Genomic DNA, 23,843 nt, shown 5'->3' on the forward strand with positions numbered 1-23,843 from the left:
AGAAGCAGCCTGCTTCGTTCAGGCTGCTTTGTTCCGCAGCGGAAAGAAGCAGGCAGGCAAGGCACGGAGATCCGGAGACCTGCCGACGTTTGGGGAGGTTTGGGGAGGTGCCCAAACCTCCCCAAACGTCAGCAGGTCTCCGGATCTCCTCCCCAAACCTCCCCAAACGTCGGCAGGTCTCGGGATCTCCGTGCCTTGCCTGCCTGCTTCTTTCCGCTGCGGAAAGAAGCAGGCAGGCAAGGCATGGAGATCCGGAGACCTGCCGACGTTTGGGGAGGTTTGGGGAGGTGCGCGCGCACCTCCCCAAACTTCGGCAGGTCTCCAGACGGCGGCTGCTTGGGAGAGGTGCGCGCAATCCCGGAAGCACCAAAGCCTCGGCCGCGCACAAGTCCTCGGTAAGTTTTTTTTGTTGACTGGAGTATAAGCCGAAGTGGAATTTTTCAGCCCAAAAAGTGGGCTGAAAAATTCGGCTTATACTCAAGTATATACGGTATGTTAATCATTTTTATATAAGCATTTTTATTGTAAATTTCCAAAAGCCTCTAGTGGTGGTGACATTGATTTATTATGCTGTGTCAACTCAGTATTGACTGTTAACAACCATATAGATAGATTCTTCCCCAAGGTGAACTGCCCCAGCCTGGACCTTTTTCATTAAGTTTCTTGACTTTAATTACTAAAGGTGGCATATCATTTTTATGTTCAGCTATAAAAATGCTGCCATCAACATAGTGCAAATTATGGATGTTTCGGCCTCCATACTCATTTTCTTTCAATCCAGTTTTGTTTGTGCTTGAAAATTGGAAAAATGGAAATCCCAGAACAGTGGAAGAATATAGTCAGCAAATTCATACAAAGTTTTTGTTTATTTTTTAAAAAGAAATTTTGGTTTTGGGGATGAAATTTTCATCTTCTTAAGGTATACTATTTCTTTAGAAACATTCACTTTCACCATTTGTTCAGTTCAATAATGAAAAAATAACCTGGAGGGATCTAGGACAGGGCTTTTCAACCTTTTCACCCGTTGTACCACTTTTAGGATATGGCAACATCTGAGTACCACCAGTCGCCTAGCAAGGTGTCAAAAACTTGTTGACCAAAAAAAAAAAAGTAATGAAGTACAGGTAGTTCTCGACTTACAACAGTTTGCTTAGTGACTGTTTGAAGTTACAATGGCACTGAAAAAAGTGCCCCTCAAGCCACAGCCGAGCAAGACACCTACTTGCCCACCCAGCGGCGCTCTTCCTCCTGTCCAAGGTTTTCATTGTTGTGAGCATTTCTGTTGAAGATTGGCAGAGTGGGTGGGGTAGGGGGTGTTTGGTTTTTATCCCCCCCCCTCTGCTGGGTGGTTGCAGCAGGTTTTGGTCACTTCACATGACCCTGGGACACTGTGACCGCCATAAATATGAATCAGTTGCCAAGCACCTGAATGTAAATCACAAGATCTTGGAGATGCTGCAACATTCCAGCTGATTGGCGCTTCTTCTGGGCTCACAAGCGCCAGGATCAGCGCCAAGCTCCAGCTGGAGACTGGCGCTGATCCTGGCACTTCCGCTGAGCCCTGACAGCCCTGCAGCTCCAGCTGTCTCTCGCTCAGGCTTGTGTAGTGCTGCCACCAGTTCAGCTCATTCCCCTCGCCCGCTACCACTTTTCTAGGATGGTCGCATACCACCTGCCAGGTGCCCATGTACCACAGGTGGTACCCGTACCACTGGTTGAAAAGCCCTGATCTGGGAAACACCCGTCATTTTGCTCAAATTGCTCTTTTGAAAGAATTGCATCCTTTGCTTGAAAGTGAAAATTGCCATGAGCTGACCACTTTAAAAGTTTGTTACACTGAAGTTCATGAAAGTTATTTTCTTGTACTCACCATTCACATAAATAAAATAATCCATGGACATTGTAAGTGAAATCAGGCATTATACCTGTGTTTATACTGAGAAAGGTTTGTACTCGAATATAATTTTTCTCAAAATTATATATATGTGTGGTATTTAATATAATAATTAATGATATTTTTCTTCTCTGTTTCTACTTAGGAGTGACTTCATTGTCTCTTCATCCTCCTTCTAACACACTAGATGTTAGAAATGGATTGACTCATGATACTACCCCAACAGATGTGTGCAAAGTGAGTTAATTTAATTGTTTATCACTAATTATAAGATCCTCTTGCAGCCAATCAGATCTGACTCCATCAAAGTCAAATGAAAACAATTGGCACTGCTTTTATTTTGAATTGGCATCTTCAGCCAGACTGACTTTGTGATAATGTCACTGTCAATGGGAAAAGAGTTGGGTTCCCTGGAGTTTTACCTTGGGCAACTATTGCTGTCATATGAGTAGCAGCCATGGTATGTCAGCATCTCATCTGAATATGAACATTTCTGTATAATTATTTTTAAAAATTCTAAGATCAGGCCCCAAAGGAGGAGGTTCTCTGGAGTTTATACTGGTAGTCCCTGACCATAACTGGGACTGGGACTAAGTAAAACAGCTGTTAAGTGAAATGTCACATGTTCATTGGGAAAGATTGAGGGCAAGAGAAGAATGGGACGACAGAGAATGAGGTGGCTGGATGGAGTCACTGAAGCAGTAGGTGTGAGCCTAAATGGACTCCAGAAGATGGTAGAGGACAGGAAGGCCTGGAGGAACGATGTCCATGGGGTCGCGATGGGTTGGATGCGACTTTGCAACTAACAGCAACAACAACAACATCAACAACAACATATGTCCATGCTGACTTACATCAGTTCCAGTTGCAGGTGTTAAGCAAATCACCATGAGTCATTAAGTGTGTTGTCATGTGACCATGACTTGCGAATTCCTGCTGACTTCCTCATTGACTTTGCTTTGTGGATGTCAGCTGTGAACCTTGCAAATGGGGACTGCATGATCCCAAGATGCCGTTTCTGTTGTAAATATACACTGGTTGTCAAGCATCCAAATTACAATCAAATTACCATGGGCGTGCTATGACGGCCATACCTTCAAGGACTGGTCATAAATCTCGTTCAGTGCTGTCATAGCTTTGAACGGTTGCTGAAAGAATGATTGGGATGTGAGGATTTTCTGTATTTATTAGATGCATCATAATATCAGTTCTGCCTTAAAAATTAAGCTTTTTTTCTCTCTAATTAGGCAGACCTTCATTTTATGAAGAAGATTCCTGTTGGAGCCGAAGCTGCAAATGTTTTAGTTGGAGAAGCAGATTTCTTGAAGCAACCTATTGTTGCCTTCTTACGCTTATCACCAGCTGTTCTTCTTCCAGGCATGACTGAGGTTCCCCTCCCTACGAGGTAAAATGTGGTAATGATGATGGGGATGTTTTGGGATAACTAATAGTACTGATACCTTCAAGTCAGTGTTGATTCTTAGTGAGTGCAGCTATGTAGTTTTCTTGGCAGTGCAACCGAAGTGATGGTTTGCCACCTTTGGGGTTTCATTATTTTTTTTTACCTTCTCAATCTACCTAGCAGTAATTAGTGCTAATTTCACACTGCTTATCCACTACTAATATTATTTGTCACCTTGATTATTACACTTGAGCTTATGCTTGTAAATAATTTGTCCATGCCATTTAAAATTGTGTTTGTTGCAAAGTTTGGAATGTTGCCTCCCCTCCCCACTGAGTTCAGAAAAATAATAATAAAGTCATCCACTTTAGTAATTTTGTAATTTAGACTGAAGCTTTAAAAGTTTTTTACTGTTTTGGCTGAAATAAAAATCCAACTTTTTCAGTAGACTCAAGATAGGAAAAATTTAAACATTTATTTAGATGGTTGTGGATACTGCCTGTTCTTACATTATTAAATCCTTTTAAAAAAGCTACGCCTACTATGAGGCATCCTATTAGAGGATCCATAAATATTCATACTTCAGTATTAAATATAGGTAATCCTCAAGATGCAACAGGCCATTTAGCAAATGTTAGAAATTATAGGCGACAACTCCCCAAAGCTACTTATGACCTCATTTAAAAATTAGGACAGCTGCAGTGGGCCTGCGGTTGTTTGCCCTAATCAACCACCACAGGGTCGCTGCCATGCCTTCCCACCTCTCTCCCCCTATCCCACCCCACCGGAAACCTGCAGTAATTGGGCCTCCTCCTCACGCCCCCATTGCGCCCCAGTTTTAACTTCTGAAGCTCTCCAGACCTCATGTTATGGAGGGAGGGCAGGTCATGAGACCCTGGGCTGCACTGTGGAGACCCAAATGCAGCGGCCATTTTGTCCCTGCCCACAAACAGGTGGGGACAAAATGATGGCCACCAGACAAACTACTTTGTTTTGCTACCTTAGGCCTGCACAGTGCTGCAGAAGCTTCTGAAGCTACAGCACTGGGCAGAGCTTGTTAAGGCAGCAAAACAAAGCACTGTGTCCCATGCAGCAACGACCCAAATGCATCTGCCATTTAGTCCCTGCCCATAAACTAGTGGGGACAAAATGGTGGCCGCCAGACAAACTGCTGCTTTTTGTTGCCTTGGAGAGCTCTCCACAATGCTGAAGAAGCTTCTGAATTCTTCTGCAGCATTGTGCAGAGCTGGTGAAGGCAGCAAAATGAACCAGTTTGTCCCCAGGCAGTGCAGTAGCAACCCCAGATGCGGCCACCATGTTGTCAGTGGAACAAAACGGTGGCTGCTTTCAGAACTGTGCCATGTGGTTATGCACAGAAGAAAGTCATCCCAGTTCTCTGGAAGGCCTCGGAGCAATTCAAAAGGTAAGGGGCGAGAAGGGTGTTTTGCTTAGGGAAATGGGAATCAGGCCTAAGGCCTGTGAGGAGTCAGTGGAAGTGGGAAAAGACCCAAGAGGCAGGAAGTGGAGCATGAAGCATGTCAGGGTAGGGGATGCCTTGGGAGAGTATATTACATTAATGTACATTAATGTTGATCTACATATACTGTATACCGTAATACAAAGTTTTGTGATTTTTTTCCATGGATGTCATCAATATCTAGTAATTTCTGGAGTAGGAGATATGTAGCAAAACACTAACCGACATAGGAAAGGCATGTGTGTGCATGCAGAATGCCTATACACAGGAAAGTGAAGATTTCACGTAAATGCACATACATTGGGCATAACCTGTGTACACTCTTCAGAAAACATATGCGCTGATATACAGGAAGAAAGCATATGTTTGTTTCTTGTAATGTGCTAGGAGTGCTCTCCCAGATAAATTATACAAAATCTTTCAGATCAACCAGTGCCCAGTTAGAAAGGCCCGTCCTTTTTGTTCCTATTCTGCTCAGGATTTTGTTTTGCATTGACTGAATCCAGAAAGGTATGTGATCTGAATGGAAAGGAGATAGGTTTACCTCCTACCTTCCTCCTCCCCCCCCAAAAAAAGTTGAAGATGTCTCTATGGACAAGAGACTGAATGTAGGCAGGACTTTAGTGTAAACAACACAGAGCTTGGTGGGTTCAGTAGGGAGTAATTTCATCTTCAGCACAATTTCATCTTCAGCTGCACACTTGGAGAAAAGTTTCATTGTTCTGGAAGATCTTGGAAAGGCCTTTTGAAGACTTTTTCTTTTCTTTAATTGGACAGGGTCTGTCTCATTTAAATGAGACTTAGTTTCCAAATGGCTTAAAATGTTTGATTTATATTGCAGACATTTTTTCCCCTATTTCTCTTTTAATGACTAGGTTCTTGTTTGTCTTGCTGGGTCCGGTAGGGAAAGGACAGCAATATCATGAGATTGGAAGGTCAATGGCTACCCTCATGACTGATGAGGTAAGTGAAGTATGCATCATTTCACTCTATACAGCAGAGTTTCTTAACCTTTGCATGGCTGTCTGGGGAATTCTGGGAGTTGAAGTCCAGGTTTCCTAAAGTTGTCAAGGTTGAGAAGCACTGCGGGCCCGTTCACATTGTTTTGAAAGAGCTATACATAAAAGGACACCAACAGAGTCATAAAAAACTTATAAAAGTCAGAAATAATGACCCGCACAGTCCAAATAAAGCATTAGTAAACACATAGTAGAATTGTTTTTAGTGATGCACACTCCCCTTTTAATATTTACATGACTTGGTTCATGTATTGTAGTAACCCATATGGTATGTGTTACTTAGCTTTCCATTCATATACTATATAATCACAGCCAGCTTTGTTCTTGTTTCTAATAGGCCACAGTTAGACAGCTGTAGTTTAGGATGACTGGTACACTCAGCTAAGGGAAAAATGTTTGATTCTGGTGGAAAATTATGCAAGGATGCTATTTCATATGTATCTATATATTGTTCCACATTCAAGGTAGATTATTTTAAAGTTTCGCTTGTTTTACCAGAATAGTTGTCGAGACAATCAAAGATGCTGTTTGAGAGAATACAGTATATGGGGAAATTAGAATTGATTTAGCTATTGTGTGTAAGGAAGTATCATGATTAATGCATTTTGTCTTGGTCTTGTGTATCTATAGGTTTTCCATGATGTTGCTTATAAAGCCAAGGATCGAAGTGATCTTTTAGCTGGCATTGATGAGTTTCTAGATCAGGTGACTGTGCTGCCACCTGGGGAATGGGACCCATCAATCAGAATTGAGCCACCTAAAAGCGTTCCTTCCCAGGTAAACTGTGGCCTACTTCTTTAGCTCAATAAAACAAAATGGTAATATTTTTAAAATATCAAGTCTGATATGGGGGATAAAGTTAAAGGTAAAGGTTCCCCTGCACATGCGTGCTAGTCGTTTTAAACTCTAGGCGCCGGTGCTCATCTCCGTTTCAAAGCCGAAGAGCCAGCGCTTGTCCGAGGACATCTCCGTGGTCATGTGGCCGGTATGACTAGACACCAAAGGCACACGGAACGCTGTTACCTTCCCACCTTAGTGGTCCCTATTTTTTTACATGCATTTTTACATGCTTTTGAACTGCTAGGTTGGCAGAAGCTGGGATGAGTAACAGGTACTCGCTCTGCTACACGGCACTTGGGATTCGACCCGCCAAACTGCCGACCTTCTGATCGACAAGCTCAGCGTTCTAACCCACTGAGCCAGTGTGTCCCTTTTGATATGGGGGATACTATCTGTAAATTAGATGGGTAGAATCATAGCACAATACATATATGTTTGTCATTTATTAGCTGATACTTAAGGTTCCCTAGAGAGTTGTCTCAGCTTTTTGGCCTGTTGCAATTGCAAGGGAAGAGAAATGATCCTGTTTGCCTAGTGGAAGCTATATCAACAATAAGGCAACTGTGTGCAAATAAAATTGCAGGTAGCCCTTGACCTGAGACCATAATTGAGCCCAAACTTTCTATTGCTAAGTGAGACATTGTTAAGTGAGCTTTGCCCCATTTTATGATGTTAAACTAGCTAGTCATATTACGATCTTAACTTAAACTAGCTAGTCATTTTATGTCAGAAAAGCTGATCAGATGGCCCTGGGACAGTGCAACCATCATAAATGTGAACGAGTTGCCAAGTGTCCAGATTTTGTTCAGGTGACCCTGGGGATGCTGCAACGGTTGTGAGTGTGAAAAATTGTTATTTCACTTTTTTCAGTGCTGTTGTAACGTTGAACGGTCACTAAATGAATGATTGTAAATCGAGGACTACCTGTGTGGCATTTATACGGCTTTTGGTACACAAGCAGTGTTGTAACCACAAGATTAGGCTTAGCCTCCATTTTGATATTGAGTTTTCTTTATTTTTTTAAAAAGGCCACTGTGTCTTTGATTCAAAAGCCAGAAGAATCAAGTTAATTTGTCAGTTTTCCTTTTCATTAGGATAAGAGGAAGATCCCTGGAGCGCGAAAGTTATCTAATGGAAAGCTTTGTGATGATGAAATCGAGGATCACATGGGGCCGGAGCTCCAGAGAACAGGAAAGTGAGTCCTGGGAGTTTTGTGTGGCTGCCCCTGAAGCAGCGGATAAGCCATCTTTTTACTAGCTAGTACTGCATTTTAAAAGGTATTTGACCTCTGTGGCCTGCAGGGGGCATGGCCAGTGCCATCAGTGGCATCAGCGCAATAGAGTGGCTTAAATTATTGACTAATTTTGTGGATGCTTCAAAAGGTTAAATGTCTCTAGCTTAAGATGCTGATTTTCTCTCTGGAATAATAATAATAATAATAATAATAATAATAATAATAATAATAATAATAATAATAATAATAATAATAATAATATAATAATAATAATAATAATAATAATAATAATAATAATAATAATAATAATTTGCCCAATTCAGTCCTTATTATAATGAGGTAGATGGGCGTTTAAGAAGTGTTAAATATAAATAAATAAAGGAAACAACTTCTCCCAAATTTTAAGGCTTTCATTTTGCCCTGTGCTACTACAGACTGCATGCAAGAGTTTTGCACAGTTGCAGAAGTGGTGTTTGCGGGCTGTGTACTGGCCAAACTTACTAAAGGAAATTTCCCCATCTTTCATTACAAGTGCTCTATAAACTCAGGGATGGACACCTTATGAACTAGGCACAGATAGTCCTCAACTTACAACCACAATTAGGACAGAATTTCTGTTACTGATCAGGACAGTTGTTAAGTGAGTAACGCCCAGTTTTACAACCTATTTTGCGATGGTTGCTAAGTGAATCAATAATAATAATAATAATAATAATAATAATAATAATAATAATAATAATAATAATAATAATAATAATTTAAGTGAGTTATGCTGTTGTTAAGCAAATGTGGCCTCCCACATTGACTCTACTTGTCGAAAGCCACTTGAGAAGTGGCGATTACATGGCCCTGGGATGCTTGGAACCATTATAAATACACGCTGGTTACAAAGTGCCCAGATTTTGATCACATGACCGTGGGAATGCTGTGGGAGTTGTAGTTGTGGCGACCAATCATCAGTCACTTTTTCAGTGCCACTGTAACTTTAAACAGTTGTATGTCTATGACAGGGGTAGGCAACCTTGATTCTTTTATGACTCATGGACTTCAACTCCCAAAATTCCTGAGCCAGCCATGCTGAGGGAAAAGGGAGAGATTTCCAAGCTGAACCATGCTGGCTCAGGAATTCTGGGAGTTGAAGTCCACGAGTCATAAAAGAGCCAAGGTTGCCTACTCCTGGTCTAGGAGTACTTGTAGTAGATTTAGGATAGCGACATCTGGGCAACTTTTGAAGAATTGGTCCAGATCATTTTTGCTAGCACCAAGAACTATAATGAGAAAGAAAGCTTCTGGTAATATGGAACAGGGGAATCTCAGTTTGAATCAGATACAAGCCTATAAATCAGAATTATGGACAAATAATGGGATGAATATGTCAAAGAGCTGCCACTCCACTTTCAATATTATGTGTTGGGAAATGGTTTGTCTTTGGCTATGTTGTTGTTGTATTTAACTCACTGCTGTGAATCCAAGACATCTTAGAAATTTCTGTCTTTGCTTTGCAGGCTCTTTGGTGGCTTGATCTTGGATATAAAACGGAAAGCTCCTTGGTACTGGAGCGACTATAGAGATGCTTTGAATTTGAAGTGTTTAGCTTCCTTTCTCTTCCTGTATTGTGCCAGCATGTCTCCTGTGATCACCTTTGGGGGGCTGCTTGGAGAAGCAACAGATGGAGAAATAGTAAGAACATTTGCCCTCTTCCTTTTATGTGCTATGAATAATTGTCAAGGTAGGTGACAACAAAACCTATGTTACAAAAGCAGTGGACATTTAACCTCACCACTGCTGGTCTGTATACTATTTTGCATTAGTTAGAATGGGTCACAGTTCCAAACTATTGGTGTATTTTTTTTTTCTTCCCAGCAAGGTTTTAAGTGGATGGTGATCCATTCACATACACAGAATTTTACAAGGGCCTCAGATCTTCCTGCACTTTCTATGTTTTTCTAACAGGAAGATATTGGTGGAGCAGCTTCAGCGTGCCTAATGATTAGAAGTACAAGGCACTCGACGCAAAATTACCCCATTCATATTCTGTGTCCTGTTAATAGAATTTTAAAGCACCCCTACAGAATGTGGCTTTCAGATATTCATTTCTGATAGAAGGCACATTTCATAATTACTTTTTTGAAACAGGCGATTAAAATTAGTTATCTGGATATATTTCAGCCCATCTTTCATATCCACAGTTATATCCTGGACAGTTTTATTTGTTCGTTCATTCATTCATTCATTCATTCATTCATTCATTCATTCATTCATTCATCTCTACAATGTTTATGGGTGGATTGCAGTTTTTAGGGGAGGTTAATGTTCTGAACATAAATTAAAGAAAGGTAGCTAGTTAGAACATTGATTTTCAGTAGAGGTTAATTTGAGAAGTACCTTCCATTTCAGAAGATAAGCTGAATTTGCCAACATTGTCATTTTTCTCAATGTGGCTATGTGACATAATAATAATAATAATAATAATAATAATAATAATAATAATAATAATAATAATAATAATAATAATAATAATAATAAAGTTGGAAGGGACCTTGGAGGTCATCTAGTCCAACCCCCTGCTCAGGCAGGAAACCTTATACCATTTCAGGCAAACGGCTGTCCAGTCTCTTCTTAAAAACCTCCAGTGTTGGAGCATTCACCACCTCTGGAGGCAGGTTGTTCCACTGGTTAATTGTTCTAACTGTCAGGAAGTTTCTCCTTAGTTCTAGGTTGCTTCTCTCCTTGACTAGTTTCCATCCATTGCTTCTTGTCCTGCTTTCAGGTGCTTTGGAGAATAGCTTGACTCCCTCTTCTTTGTGGTAGCCCCTGAGATATTGGAACACTGCTATCATGTCACCCCTCACCCTTCTCTTCATTAAATTACAGATACCCAATTCCAGCAACCGTTCCCTATATGTTTTAGCCTCCAGCCCCCTAATCATCTTTGTTGCTCTTCTCTGTACCCTTTCTAGAGTCTCGACATCTTTTTTACATCGTGGTGACCAAAACTGGATGCAGTATTCCAGGTGTGGCCTTACCAAAGCATTGTAAAGTGGTATTAGTACTTCACTTGATCTTGATTCTATCCCTCTGTTAACGCAGCCTAGCACTGTGTTGGCTTTTTTGGCAGCTGCAGCACACTGCTGGTTCATATTGAAGTGATTGTCTACTAAGACTCCGAGATCCCTCTCACAGTTACTACTATTGAGCAAGGTACCACCTATACTATACCTATGCATTTGATTTTTCCTGCCTAAGTGTAGAACCTTACTTTTTTCACCATTGAATTTCATTTTGTTAGATAGTGCCCAGTGTTCGAGTCTGTCCAGATCCTTCTGTTTCTTAAGCCTATCTTCTGGAGTATTGGCTATTCCTGCCAGCTTGGTGTCGTCTGCAAATTTGATGAGTTCCCCATCTATCCCCTCATCCAAATCATTAATGAAGATGTTGAAGAGCACTGGGCCCAGAACAGAGCCCTGGGGCACCCCACTACACACTTCCTTCCATGTAGATGCAGTTCCATTGAGGACCACATGCTGAGTACGGCCTGTCAGCCAGCTACGAATCCATCTGGTGGTGATGCTATCTGACCCACATTTTTCTATCTTATCAAGTAGTAAGTTGTGATCTGCTTTATCGAATGCCTTACTGAAGTCCAAGTAAATTATATCTACAGCATTCCTCTGGTCCACTAGTTTTGTCACTTGGTCAAAGAATGTAATAAGATTTGTCTGGCATGATCTGTTTTTGACAAACCCATGTTGACTTTTAGTGATGACTTTGTTTGCATCAAGGTGTTCGCTGATTTGTTGTTTGATTATCTTTTCCAGAATCTTCCCAGGTATTGAGGTCAGGCTGATAGGTCTGTAGTTTCCTGGATCTATTTTTTCTTCTTTTTTGAAGATGGGAACTACATCAGCTCTCTTCCAGTCCTCTGGTAGTTCCCCAGTGCTCCAGGATCTTTGAAAAATATAGTTCAGTGCCAGCACAAGTGCTGCTTTTTCCCACATCACAACAGATCTCTCTCCTTTAATTAAAAGTAAAAGTGTGGAGGAAGGAGAAAGTGAATTTAGATGCCCGTAAGTAGAGTTCAACTCCTGCCAACTTCTTGTGGCCCTGACCCCCGCGCCTGTCCTAACCGAGGAAGAGGACTCTGAGGATGATGGGGAGGAACTGGCAAGGCCTCCCTCTCTGGGGCCCTCCTCTCTGGCAAGGCCTCCGTCTCCATTTGGAGGCCGAGAGGAACAGCCGGGGAGCAGCCAGGTTGGGCGGGTGCTCGAACAGCTGCAGCAGTCTAGCGAAGATGAGTCATGGCTAGACCCTCGAGAAAGACGCAGGGCCAAGTGTCTGCAGCAACGTAGGTTAGGTAGGAGGGCCAGGGAGTAGCTGAGTCATTGAGCCACACGCCATAAGGTATAAAGGGGGTGTGGCTGCTCTCAGAACTTTGTGACGAACAATAGTTTAAACAACTTCTGGTCACATCTTTGGAACTCTGCTTCGTGTTTGAAACCCTGGTCTGCATTCTTGGCAACACTTCTTTACATCTGCTACTGGACTGTTTACTTGGATGTTATCTCATTCCAGCTGAAGTTTGAGGTAACGAGCCTATTTTGCTGCCAAGGCCTTATCAGAAGGCAATTAACTAAAGTCTGTAGAATTAACTCTTGCTAGTCTTGTCTATTTGTATTCCGGGAGGGGGGAACAGAACACAACTGGAAGAACCAAAGCTTATCACCTTGACTTGTCTTCAGTGGTATCTCACTGAGAGAGGAAATTAAAGCAATTTAATTAAGTACCCTGTTTTCTGAATCCTAAAGGGAGAGTGGCTGCATGTACTGTTAGTCTAACCCATTGCGAGCTCTTCTCTTCTTTTGTTTGTGCTTAAACCTGCAGAGTGCTATGGAATCCTTGCTTGGAGCTTCGCTGACTGGAGTGGTCTACTCTCTCTTTGCTGGCCAGCCTCTCACCATCCTGGGAAGTACAGGACCAGTACTGGTTTTCGAGAAAATTTTATACAAGTTCTGCAAGTAAGGCTATGTATTTTTTGCAAGGTATGATGATGGTGGTGATGATGAATCAAACTGAGATAAATTAACCTATTTCTAACTGCTGACCTCTCCATCCTCTTTAATAAAACGAAACAAAATACGAGTACGGTTAGGCAGCAGTATTATAGGCTGGGACTCATTTGAATGCTTAGAAAGCCTGAAAAGCTAGTAGGGTAGAAAATGTGAAATTCTGATACGGTTATGATGCATGTAGTTGGATGTATTATACTGTATCTGAAGAGAAATAGTATCCCATCCCCTTCCACTTCCTAGGAATAATTATGGTTAGTATTTTCAACCCAAGTGCTAATTGTGAGCAGTTATTTCTCTCCTCCCTTCAGATTCAAACCCTGGCTCTGATGGATAACAACAGCTCCACATCCAGAATAGTAGACAGAGGTAATCTAATCTGGAATGCTGGCAGATTCCTATTAAAAACATATGTGGCCAAAAATATTACAGGCTTTTAAAAGGTGCCACATTGCCTGGGAGTTCCCTTATTATTTCTTCAATGGATTATTCCACTCATATTCTGTGAACTCCAATTCCTACTTAAATCACTGTGGATTTAATCGGAAGGTTTCATGGCTTGTGAGAAATAGGTTGAATGAAGAGAATGGATGAACTGCTTCTTTATCATTTATCCAATTTTGAATTTGAAACTAATGAAGGGTGTTGTTGTTTTTTAAAGCTTTGCAATGATTCTAGGGTGGAAATCTTAGAATGCTTAAGGTGCTGTAGATGGCGATCATTTATCAACCCATATCAATATATATAGTTTTCAGCCATTACAGGCAGTCCTTGCTTACTGACCACTTGTTCATTGACTGTTCAAGGTTACAACAGTACTGAAGAAGGAAACTTAAGACCAGTCTTGAAGTTGTAGCTGTTGCTGCATCTCTGCAATTATGTGATTCCTATTTGTGACCTTCATGGCCAGCTACTGACAAGCAAAAAGTCAATGGGGAATCCAGCAGAGAATTGCAAGTCACAGTCATGCAATGTTACATTTAATGACAGGTGATTAGCTTAATGGCCACAGCTGATGTAAGTCGAGCATGGTCATTATCATAAATATGAGTCAGTTACCAAGCGTCCGAATTTTGATCACGTGATCATGGGGATGCTGCAATGGTTGTAAGTGTGAAAAATGGTCATAAGTCACTTTTTTCAATGCCATTGTAAATTTGAATGGTTGCTAAATGAACTGTTGTAAGTCAAGGACTACCTGTATTGTCACTTTCTATAGAAAGAATAGGAGTTGAGAAAAGATCTTGATCAATTAATGGCTAATGAAGCTTAACAATTTCTGCATTTCAATACTTTTACAATTTTATGATCTGAATGATTTCAGCATGCAATGTTCCTTATTTCTTATCTTTGGCACATCTTTGCAGAGACTATAAGCTTTCTTATCTTGCTCTACGAACCTGCATTGGCTTGTGGACGACAGTCATGTGCCTCTTGCTTGTGGCCACCGATGCTAGCTCTCTGGTCTGCTACATCACTCGGTTTACAGAAGAAGCTTTTGCCTCTTTGATCTGCCTCATTTTCATTTTTGAGGCCATAGAGAAGCTGTTTAAGCTGGGAAGGACTTACCCATTTTACATGGATAGCAATCTGGACCATCTGACCTTGTATTAGTGAGTTGGTGTTGTTTTTTTTCTATTTCAAACAAAAAAATGGCATACACACACACACACACACACACACACACACTTCATATATTTATTTATTTATTTATTAGTTGAATTTATATACCGCCCTATTCCTGAAGGACTCAGGGCAGTTCACAGGGCAAGTTAAAAACAATACAAAAGAGAGAATAAAATTAAATTAAATTAATACAGCCCACAATTAAGATAACATTAAAAATTAAAATTTAATTTAATTTAATTTAATTTAATTTAATTAATTTAATTTAATTATTTAATTTAATTTAATTTAATTTAATTATTTAATTTAATTTATATAACTTATATATATACTTCATATATATAAATCCACCAACTGGTGTAAGATTCCTTATTGTGCAGAAATAGCAATTGTTCTTAGACTTATATACTACCCCCACAGTGCTTTACAACACTCCCTGGGTGGTTTACAATGTCGTCATATTGCCCCCAACAATCTGGGTCCTCATTTTACCGATCTTGGAAGAATGGAAGGCTGGGTTAACTGTGAGCCCTGTCAGGACTGAACTCCGGGCTGTGGGCAGACTTAGCCTGCAATACTGCATTCTAACCAACAGAGCTTCCTAAATAAGAAATAAAAGAAAGCCATTATCACCTAACAATAGTTACATAAGAGTTAGTGTACAATAGGTTCACTGGAGCAGCTAGAGCAGACATGTCAAACACAAGGCCCGGGGGCCGGATGCAGCCCGCGAAGTGGTTTCATGTGGCCCACGAAGCCATCCTGGAAACAGTGAGGGAACAGCCCCCACTGCCTTGGCCCTGGCCCAGAGACCCTCCTGCCAGAGACCCTCAGATCTATCCCACTCCTGCCCAGGCCCCCATAGGCACCCTTGATGCGAACGATGTAGAGCTGGCCACGCTCACCCAGTAGGCCATATGCACTCTAGCCACGCCCACCCAGTAGGCCACGCCCACCCTGGCCATACCCACCCGGCTCCCTGAGGGCAACCGCAATGCTGATGCGGCCCTCAATGAAATTGAGTTTGACACCCCTGAGCTAGAGAAACTCTAGTTAGGGCCTTGCAATGAAAGTTTGAGGTCGTATGTAGCATGAATGGGCAATTTAGGTGTCAGGGGTGTCAAACTGCCGGCCCGCGGGCTGGACACGTCATCTGAAAGCTGTGCCCACCCCATTGCCGGCAATGGCAAAACTGTCCTATACGTCCCGCGACATGATGTGACGTTGCGAGTTTGACATGTCTGCTCTAAGTTGAACCCCCTTTTTGAGCTCCAAAAGTGAGAGGCCTGCACAGGTTGTCCTGTATTTGTGATACCTTCTTGACTCACTCCTTGTCCTTCTTGAGCGAGGACAGCTGGTGATAGCCTTTTTTATGTTTGCTTGACTAAGATCTTGCTTCTTCTGTATCATAGAGAATACAGCAAGAATGCTTTTTGAGGCTCAACAAAGATAAGTTGAACTCCTTTTAAGAAAACACTGAGGGGAGAGCAGTACATGTAATTAGTATGCATGGCTCTATTGTCCACACAATTTATTCTATAATTTGCGCAAGCCTGAGCAATGATTCTCTCACAGATTCCTTAATGCATTGGAAGAAGCTCAGTGTTCCCTTTGATACTGGGGGGATGACTTATGGAGCAAATAATTAAAATTTGGATAGGGTTGATTTGGTCAAAAGAGATAGTTGAGATTCTTCAGACAATTCCTATATTATTAAAATGAAGTTGTGCTTTCATATAATTGTTGGTTAATTTTGTCTTTGATTAATAAAGATTGAAATACTTTTTAAAAGTCTGCAGTGTGTAAAACATTTTGAATCCAGCTGCCTCAAATGGGTCCCCCCCCCTCCTTTCTGATCCTGGAATAGTTGTTATAAAACAACTGTTTTACATTGACACAGGTTGTGGTTGTCATAGGGAAAATAGGAGGAGGAAACATTAGTGTGCTGAATTTATTCAATAATGGCAAGATTCAAATCAGAACAAGTCAATGGAAACTTTAAAAATTGAGAATTGAGCTTTCAGAAGTAAACATGATTTTACGTGTGATGCTCATTAACCCTTTCCTGTGCCCACTAGCTGCAGATGTGCAGCTCCTACAAATCCCAGTAATGATACCCTGATGTACTGGAACAGCCAAATGATCGATCCTTCAAAAGTTGCCTGGGGTAATCTCACCGTCTCTGTAAGTATATGAGCTTGACACTCTATGCATGGTGGACAAAATGATTTCTGTGATTCATGGATTAGAATGGAACATTAGTCTTTCCAAAAGAGATGAAGGGTTACATGCATTTCCTTTCCACAAAACCAGTGATGGAGGGAAGGGAAGTAATTTTGATGGGAAGACCTGGGTATATTAGGAATTGGTAATAGGAATATTTTCTTGATTCAGTTCCTTCTTTTCTTTTAAAATGTAAGGTGGCATATTAAGCAGAGAAGTCTGTTTAAAAAGCATTGAGCTTTGGCCCTCACAGGTTGGATTCTGAGCCTGACTGGATGTCAGAAATGGGATAGTGTAGAATTATGAGGGTGGCTGTTAGCTAGAGATCTCTGCAAAGAGTTATTGCAAATCACTAGGGATAGACATGTGATGTTGACTGTACTTTACTTGATTTGCTTCAATATATTTAATTTTTTAAAGAGAGTAAATACATTCATGGAATAATTATCTAGCTACTTGCTACATTTGCTAAAGGAAACCCTAAAGTAACCAGATCCTTGGCCTAAATTCAGTACGTTTTCCCTTTTCTTCCTGTTTATTTTGATAATTGAAGTTCTAAGGCTAAGCCATTAATCCTTTTTTTTTTGGTCTTGAGTCAGTGAAAGAACTTGCAGACATTTGAAAAGTAGTAATTACTGTATCCTTTCAACAGGAACAATTATTGGTTAATGTTCTGAAGTTTAGTATTTAGTATTTATTGGATTTTTATACCGCCCTTCTCCCAAAGGACTCAGGGCGGTGAACAGGGCATATAAATAGAGATACAAAAGTTAAAAAAAAGATTAAATAAATTGCCCAATTAAAACAGTTAATATAAAAACCCATAAAAACCCAGACGTTTCCCCATCAAGCCAGGCCAGCTTGTTCAAATAAATGGGTCTTTAACCCGCGCCGGAAGGAGCGGAGATCCAGTGCCATCCGGAGCTCCACCGGCAGTTGGTTCCATAAAGCCGGGGCGCCCACAGAGAAGGCCCTCCCCCTGGGGGCCGCCAGACGACATTCTCTGACCGGAGGCACCCTGAGGAGGCCCTCTCTGTGGGAACGCACGGGGCGGAGGGGAGTTGACGCCAGCAGCAGGTGGTCCCCGAGGTATTCCGGACCCATGCCATGTAAGGACTTAAAAACCATTACCAAAACCTTGAACCTCACCCGGAAGACAACTGGTAGCCAATGCAGCTCGCGGAGCAAAGGTGTAACATGGGAGTACCGGGAAACTCCCAAGACAACCAGTTGGCTGGGCATATATGTATTTTGTTCTTCATATGCTTGTCATATGTTATGCTGCTGGTTATTTTTTATTTTTTTATTTTATTTTAATTCCATTTATATCCCGCCCTTCTCCGAAGACTCAGGGCGGCTTACAAGCTTAGCAGTAGCCTTCATTCTATGTATATGCCTGCTTATTAGGGCTTTCATACACCCCCCAAGCGGCATTATTACAAAGTCAGCTTATTGCCCCCAACAATCTGGGTCCTCATTTTACCTACCTCGGAAGGATGGAAGGCTGAGTCAACCTTGAGCCTGGTGGGATGCGAACCTGCATTAATTGCAGGCAGCTGGTGTTACTTAAGGAGGCATTAGCCCACTGCTCCACCAAGGCTATCCAAATAATAATTAAGCAATGTCACTGCATAATATTTGTTGAACTATATAAGCTTCCGTGCGCTTATATTTGTTTCACACTTTGACATTAGGACTAATAAATCAGACAAATTCAATATGTCTGCATGTACCTTTAAGTGGGACAGATTTTTTTTATGAACGATACGTTGAGACTAATCAATTCTTCTTTTGGTTTTAATGTAGAAGATGTGAATATATGAGGGCAATTCAGAAATAAACCTCCGTTTGGTTATCAATGACAGACATTAATGTTTTTTATCCCCCCCCACCATAGCCCAGATTTGGCACTGAGCCACTACTACTAAGGAATTTCAAACCTTGTGAGATGTTATGACAGGTGCCTCAATTTGAATGGCGATTATGTCGAAAAGTAATGTAATGTAGTTTTCTAATGTGTATAATAAAAGTTCTGTATCTGTGAGTATCTGTCATTGATAACCAAATGGAGGTTTATTTCCAAATTGCCCTCGTACCATATGTCATTTTAATTTCATTTTAATTTCCACCCCTGATATGCTTTACTCTGATGCTAAATTTTAAACACTTCTTTTATGCATGCATTGACAACATTCTGGATTTTAAACTTATTATTTTCCCCAAAGCATTATTAAATGTGTACAATTGCATCTAAATGTTCTTGTTGCTTGGGAACAGAACACTACATTTAACTGAAATTAAGATCTAATTTCAGTTCTTGTATGACATTTTCTTCATTTGAGAATTAGGAGCCTTAATGTATTCAGATGTTTACTATAGTTTATCCACAGCTAGCCCCATTTCTTTGCTGAAGACACTGTACTTTTTGCTACTTCTTATTTTTTTTTGTCCAATCAGCAATGTCAGGAGATGCATGGAGAATTCATTGGATCTACATGTGGAGCCAAAGGACCTCTTACCCCTGATGTTCTTTTGTGGTGCTGCATCTTGTTCTTTACTACTTATATTTTGTCGAGCACACTGAAGAAATTTAGGAGCAGTAAATATTTTCCCACAAAAGTAAGTAGATGCCAGCAGCTTAACACTAGTTTGAAACCCTGACTAATTCCTACTGTCTGCTTTACTTTATAATGGTGTCTAGCCAGATGGATTTCCTCGAATGCATAACTACCTCTAGGTGAGATGGGTGGCATATACATTGAAATAAATAAATTAATAAATACCATTGCTGGAAATTGAAGGGAATCTCTCCCCTCATTTCTAGGCACTGGAGCCAATCTGCATTCAGATGGAAGTCTAGTTCTCATTGTTTTTCTGTTTTTCATTATCTTACCTACAGATTGCAGTCTTGAGAGTCAGTGTTATCCCTGGGTTGGGAAGAGAATATCTCCAATATACCAATTAAAGGGGAACAGTGGTGGGAGGAGGATATGCGTCTGCCTTCTCCTTCCAGATACCCCAGAGGCAATTGTTGGTCCCTGTAAGAAGCAGAAAGCTGGGCTAAGAAGGTCATTGGCCAGATTTATTTAAAACATTTGTATAGCTGCCGATCTTAAAAACAACTCTTAAGTGGCTCACAACCAATAAAATAATACAAATACAGTATAAAACCAACAGCAACAAAACAGAAAACAAAAAACCTGGTGCTACAGCCACACTTCTTTGATTGCAGCCACATTCTTCTCTTACTCTAACCCCATCCTGTCCCAACGTCTGGGGGAAGAGCCAGGTTTTAAATGGTCTCTGGAAGGATAAACAGATAGGAACCTGTCAGTTCTCAAGGGGGGGGGGGAGAGAGAGTGTTCCATTGGGCAGAGTTTGCAATGGAAAAGACATGCTTGTCGGAATCCATTAGATGGCAGGGTTTAAGAGAAGAGATCCAGAGTGTTTCCATCTGGTGGGATGCACAGATGTCCTCAAGGAGAGATGATCCTGTAGACAACCTGGTTCCATGCCACGTAGGGCTTTAAAAATAAAACAATAACCAGCATCTTAAATTGCACTTGGACAAAAACTGGGAGTAAGTACCGCTCACATAACAGGGTTGTCCTGTGGACGAACCTAGGAATGTCTGACACTTGTGAGTTCCACCGCATTCTGGACCAGTTGTAACTTCCAGGTCGTCTTCAAGGGCAGCCTTATATTGAGCATGTTGTAATAATCCAAATAGGAAGTAACCAAGACATGAGTGATCGTGAGGTAAGCCTCCTGGTTCAGGAAAGAGCACAGTTGGGCAGAAGATGTATCTATGGGAAGCCCACCCCTTTCTGCCAGAGTTACCACCCTCTCGCCAAGCAGTAGACACAAGTCCAGGAGAATTCCCAAATTATACATCAGTTTTCTCCGATGAGTCGAAGATGTCATATCTCCAGGCCTCAAAGGGCCAAAAACCAAAAGCCACCCCATCTTCCCAGGATTGAGTCAAGGTCAATTCCTCTCGATCCATACCTCAAAGTAGATTCAAGCACCAGGTCTATACCTTAATACAGGGGTGTCAAACTCAATTTCATTGAGGGCCGCATCAGCATTGCGGTTGCCCTCAAGGGGCCGGGTGGATATGGCCTGGGTGGGCGTGGCCTACTGGGTGGGTGTGGCTAGAGTGCGTATGGCCTACTGGGTGGGCATGGCCAGCTCTACATCGTTTACATCAAGGGTGCCTATGGGGGCCTGGGCAGGAGTGGGACAGATCTGAGGGTCTCTGGCAGGAGGAGGGTCTCTGGGCCAGGGCCAAGGCAGTGGGGGCCGTTCCCTCCCTGTTTCCAGGGTGGCTTCGTGGGCCACATGAAACCACTTTGTGGGCCGGATCCGGCCCCCGGGCCTTGTGTTTGACATGTCTGCCTTAATAGCATCACCTGCTTGACCCAGGGTGAAGATATACAAGAGCATGTTGATGGTGTTGCAACCCATGCTGGCAAATTGCTGCAATAAACAGTTTCATGCAGATGAAACTACAGGACTGGAAAGAGCCCTGAACCCTGATGGATCCCACGTTGCAGGGACCTCCCACTTCCAGTCCCAGAAGCTGGTTTCAGAAGGATACCATGTTTGATCATACTGAAAATCTCTGAGAGATCCAGGAGGGCCAGAATGGTTGAACCTCCCTTGTTCCAAGTCCTCCAAGGTAATCAACAAGCACGACAATGTCATCTCAGTACTTTACCCGGGTCTGAATCCCAGCTAAAAAGGGCCCAGATAATCCATTCACGGCCCTAGTAGCTGAGCACTAATCACCCTTAAACAAAGTGATGGGAAAGGGAAGGTTGAAGACTGGATGAAAGTTATCATGAGCTGTTGGTCCAAGGGTAGCCTCTTGAGAAAGGAATACCACTACTTCCCACAAAGAGGCAATGACCACCGCTTAGACCCAACCCAACCAGATGTTACCTCCCAGAAGGCCTTAACCAACAAGAAGGACCTGGGTCCAGAACACAGATAGCAAACTCACAGCCGTGAGGATCCTTCCCACCTCTTCAAGACCTTCTGACTTGAACTCCTCTCAGATAATAGGATGTGTCTCAGTCACTTCCAACAGATGTGCTCATCCAAAGTCCAATGGGAGCAGTTAAACTTTGGCTGAGAAGAATATTTCTCTTTGGTTCTAAGAAGAACATTCCTCCAAGTGGCCCTGCAAGGACTCCTGCTTCTCTCTACGAAGGAAGGACCTGATCACCCACAACAGGGCCACAGAGAGGCTATTTGCAGAACAATAAGGATGGAGAAGTAAATACATTTCACAGCCCTTATTGCCTTAGGGCAGACATGTCAAAGTAGCGACGTCATGTGATGTCGCATGATGTATCGGAACTTTTTCGCCATTGCCAGCAATGGGGTGGGTGCGGTTTTCTCGTGATGCATCTGGCCCGTGGGCCGGCAGTTTGACACCCTTGCCTTAGGGTAAGTCCTAATGAAGTTTCTTACCTGTGCTTGATTAACTTTTTACCTTCCTCCAATGAAGCTCTAGGTATCTTTTGGTAACTGCTTGGTCATCTCTTGGAGGTGGTAAACCAATGTGCTCTATAAGATCCAGATCCACAGAGAGTCTGCACAGGTGCAACTAAATCCTCCTCACCTGCTCATTTCAAGCCACAACAAGGGCATTAGCCAAGCCATATGCCAGATCTTTGGGGGAAAACCCCCAAACTCCCTCTAAAACCACAATGGGTCCAGCAATCTGTCCAATGTCCGGCAGGCATCCTGGTTGGCAATATAAATACCATACATCCAACACTTGGTTTATCTGGAACTGATTATTTAGGTACGTAGATTACATCCTATGCATATTAACTCAAATCCTGTTGAGACGTGTGTGTGTGTTTTTTTTTCTTTTCTCTCCCCTCTTTAGATACGCTATGTGGTAGGTGATTTTGCTATTTTTATAACCATTGTTGTCATGGTCCTAATTGACTACTTCGCTGGAATTCCATCACCAAAACTGAATGTCCCAGGTGCCTTCAAGGTAGGTACTTCTCCTCATCTTGAATTCCTCTAAGCGCACATAGTGGCATGGGGAAAACGTCTCTTGCCTGAGTAACTGGAACAGAGAAGCCAAGGCCTGTCCTGTATGGTTTCTGGTATCCTTTAGGATGCCCCACTTTGTGGCTAATTGTGTATGGGTGAAGGGCATTGAGGCTGCATGTTTGGCTGACTGGGAACTGAGGTCCTGTTTGTAACATCTGGGATATGCTGCACTGTTGGTTCTGAAGCGGGAAAAGTACTTTAGAGTGGTGGGAATATAAGTGGGATACAAACCTGAGTTTCTTGAGTTGCATTTAGCCCCTGAAAGGCTTGCGTGTGACTCAGTGGCCAAAGGTCACCATAAAATCGTGGTTTTAATTCTGGTAATAGGGGAAGAAGGCTAACTTTATAAGGAAGGATTGAAGTAAAGAGTATTTAATGTGTTTAATTTAAATTAAACTAAATTTCACTTTTAATATTGCAGGTGTCAAGTGTCCGACGTAGGGGCTTTTCAAGTGACTCTGAGGCATTGTTTACGACTTTTAAGGTAAACAGTGCCTCAGAGTCACTTGAAAAGCCCATACGTTGGAAACTTGACATCAAGCTGGAATCTGAAATCTCCCCCCCCCCCCTTGCACAATATATTAAATACAATTCTCCACCTTTCTATTTTTGTCATTAATCCACATTCTCCAATTAAAGAATTAGTTTCTCTTCCATTAGACAACCCCGCCAAGTTCTTATCTTCTTTAATTTCAGATGGCCTTGAGGTACAATCCTCCTCCTCCCTCCTCCCAGCCTTAACCCTATCTCTGAAAGCAATACACAAGTTTCACATATGAAATAGCTGCTTCTTCATCTCTTGTCAAGCACGAACATTCGATGTTAGCAGCGTTGACAGCAGGCTCTAACTATTACATTCTTATAATCCCTTCTATTTTTTTAGACTGAAACCTGTAGTATGTCACTCAAAATGCTCCTTGGGCTTGGCCCTAGAAATCATGTATAACCAACGTTTTGACTCCCTACCAAGGAGGAGTCATAGGT

The 23,843-nt window shown here is 41.9% G+C and overlaps 2 protein-coding genes across 3 annotated transcripts in view; one reads left to right on the plus strand and one right to left on the minus strand.

Annotated features, from left to right (window-relative positions):
* Positions 1 to 23,843, minus strand: part of LOC310634265 (aquaporin-5-like) — a 381,927-nt gene that overhangs the window by 271,346 nt on the left and 86,738 nt on the right. The gene's annotated exons all lie outside the window — the stretch shown is intronic.
* The window catches only part of SLC4A8 (solute carrier family 4 member 8), a gene marked incomplete at its 5' end in the record, with an annotated part of 113,837 nt that overhangs the window by 72,590 nt on the left and 17,404 nt on the right, over positions 1 to 23,843 (plus strand). Inside the window, 11 exons of the mRNA XM_083352449.1 lie at positions 2,043 to 2,131; positions 3,142 to 3,299; positions 5,649 to 5,736; positions 6,423 to 6,569; positions 7,727 to 7,827; positions 9,372 to 9,546; positions 12,748 to 12,881; positions 14,300 to 14,545; positions 16,637 to 16,742; positions 19,239 to 19,400; positions 22,684 to 22,797. Coding sequence (XP_083208575.1) covers positions 2,043 to 2,131; positions 3,142 to 3,299; positions 5,649 to 5,736; positions 6,423 to 6,569; positions 7,727 to 7,827; positions 9,372 to 9,546; positions 12,748 to 12,881; positions 14,300 to 14,545; positions 16,637 to 16,742; positions 19,239 to 19,400; positions 22,684 to 22,797 — 1,520 coding nt within the window. The remainder of the gene's footprint in view (positions 1 to 2,042; positions 2,132 to 3,141; positions 3,300 to 5,648; positions 5,737 to 6,422; positions 6,570 to 7,726; positions 7,828 to 9,371; positions 9,547 to 12,747; positions 12,882 to 14,299; positions 14,546 to 16,636; positions 16,743 to 19,238; positions 19,401 to 22,683; positions 22,798 to 23,843) is intronic.

Source organism: Vipera ursinii (assembly GCF_947247035.1).
Source record: "Vipera ursinii genome assembly, chromosome: 2".
Taxonomy (NCBI): domain Eukaryota; kingdom Metazoa; phylum Chordata; class Lepidosauria; order Squamata; family Viperidae; genus Vipera; species Vipera ursinii.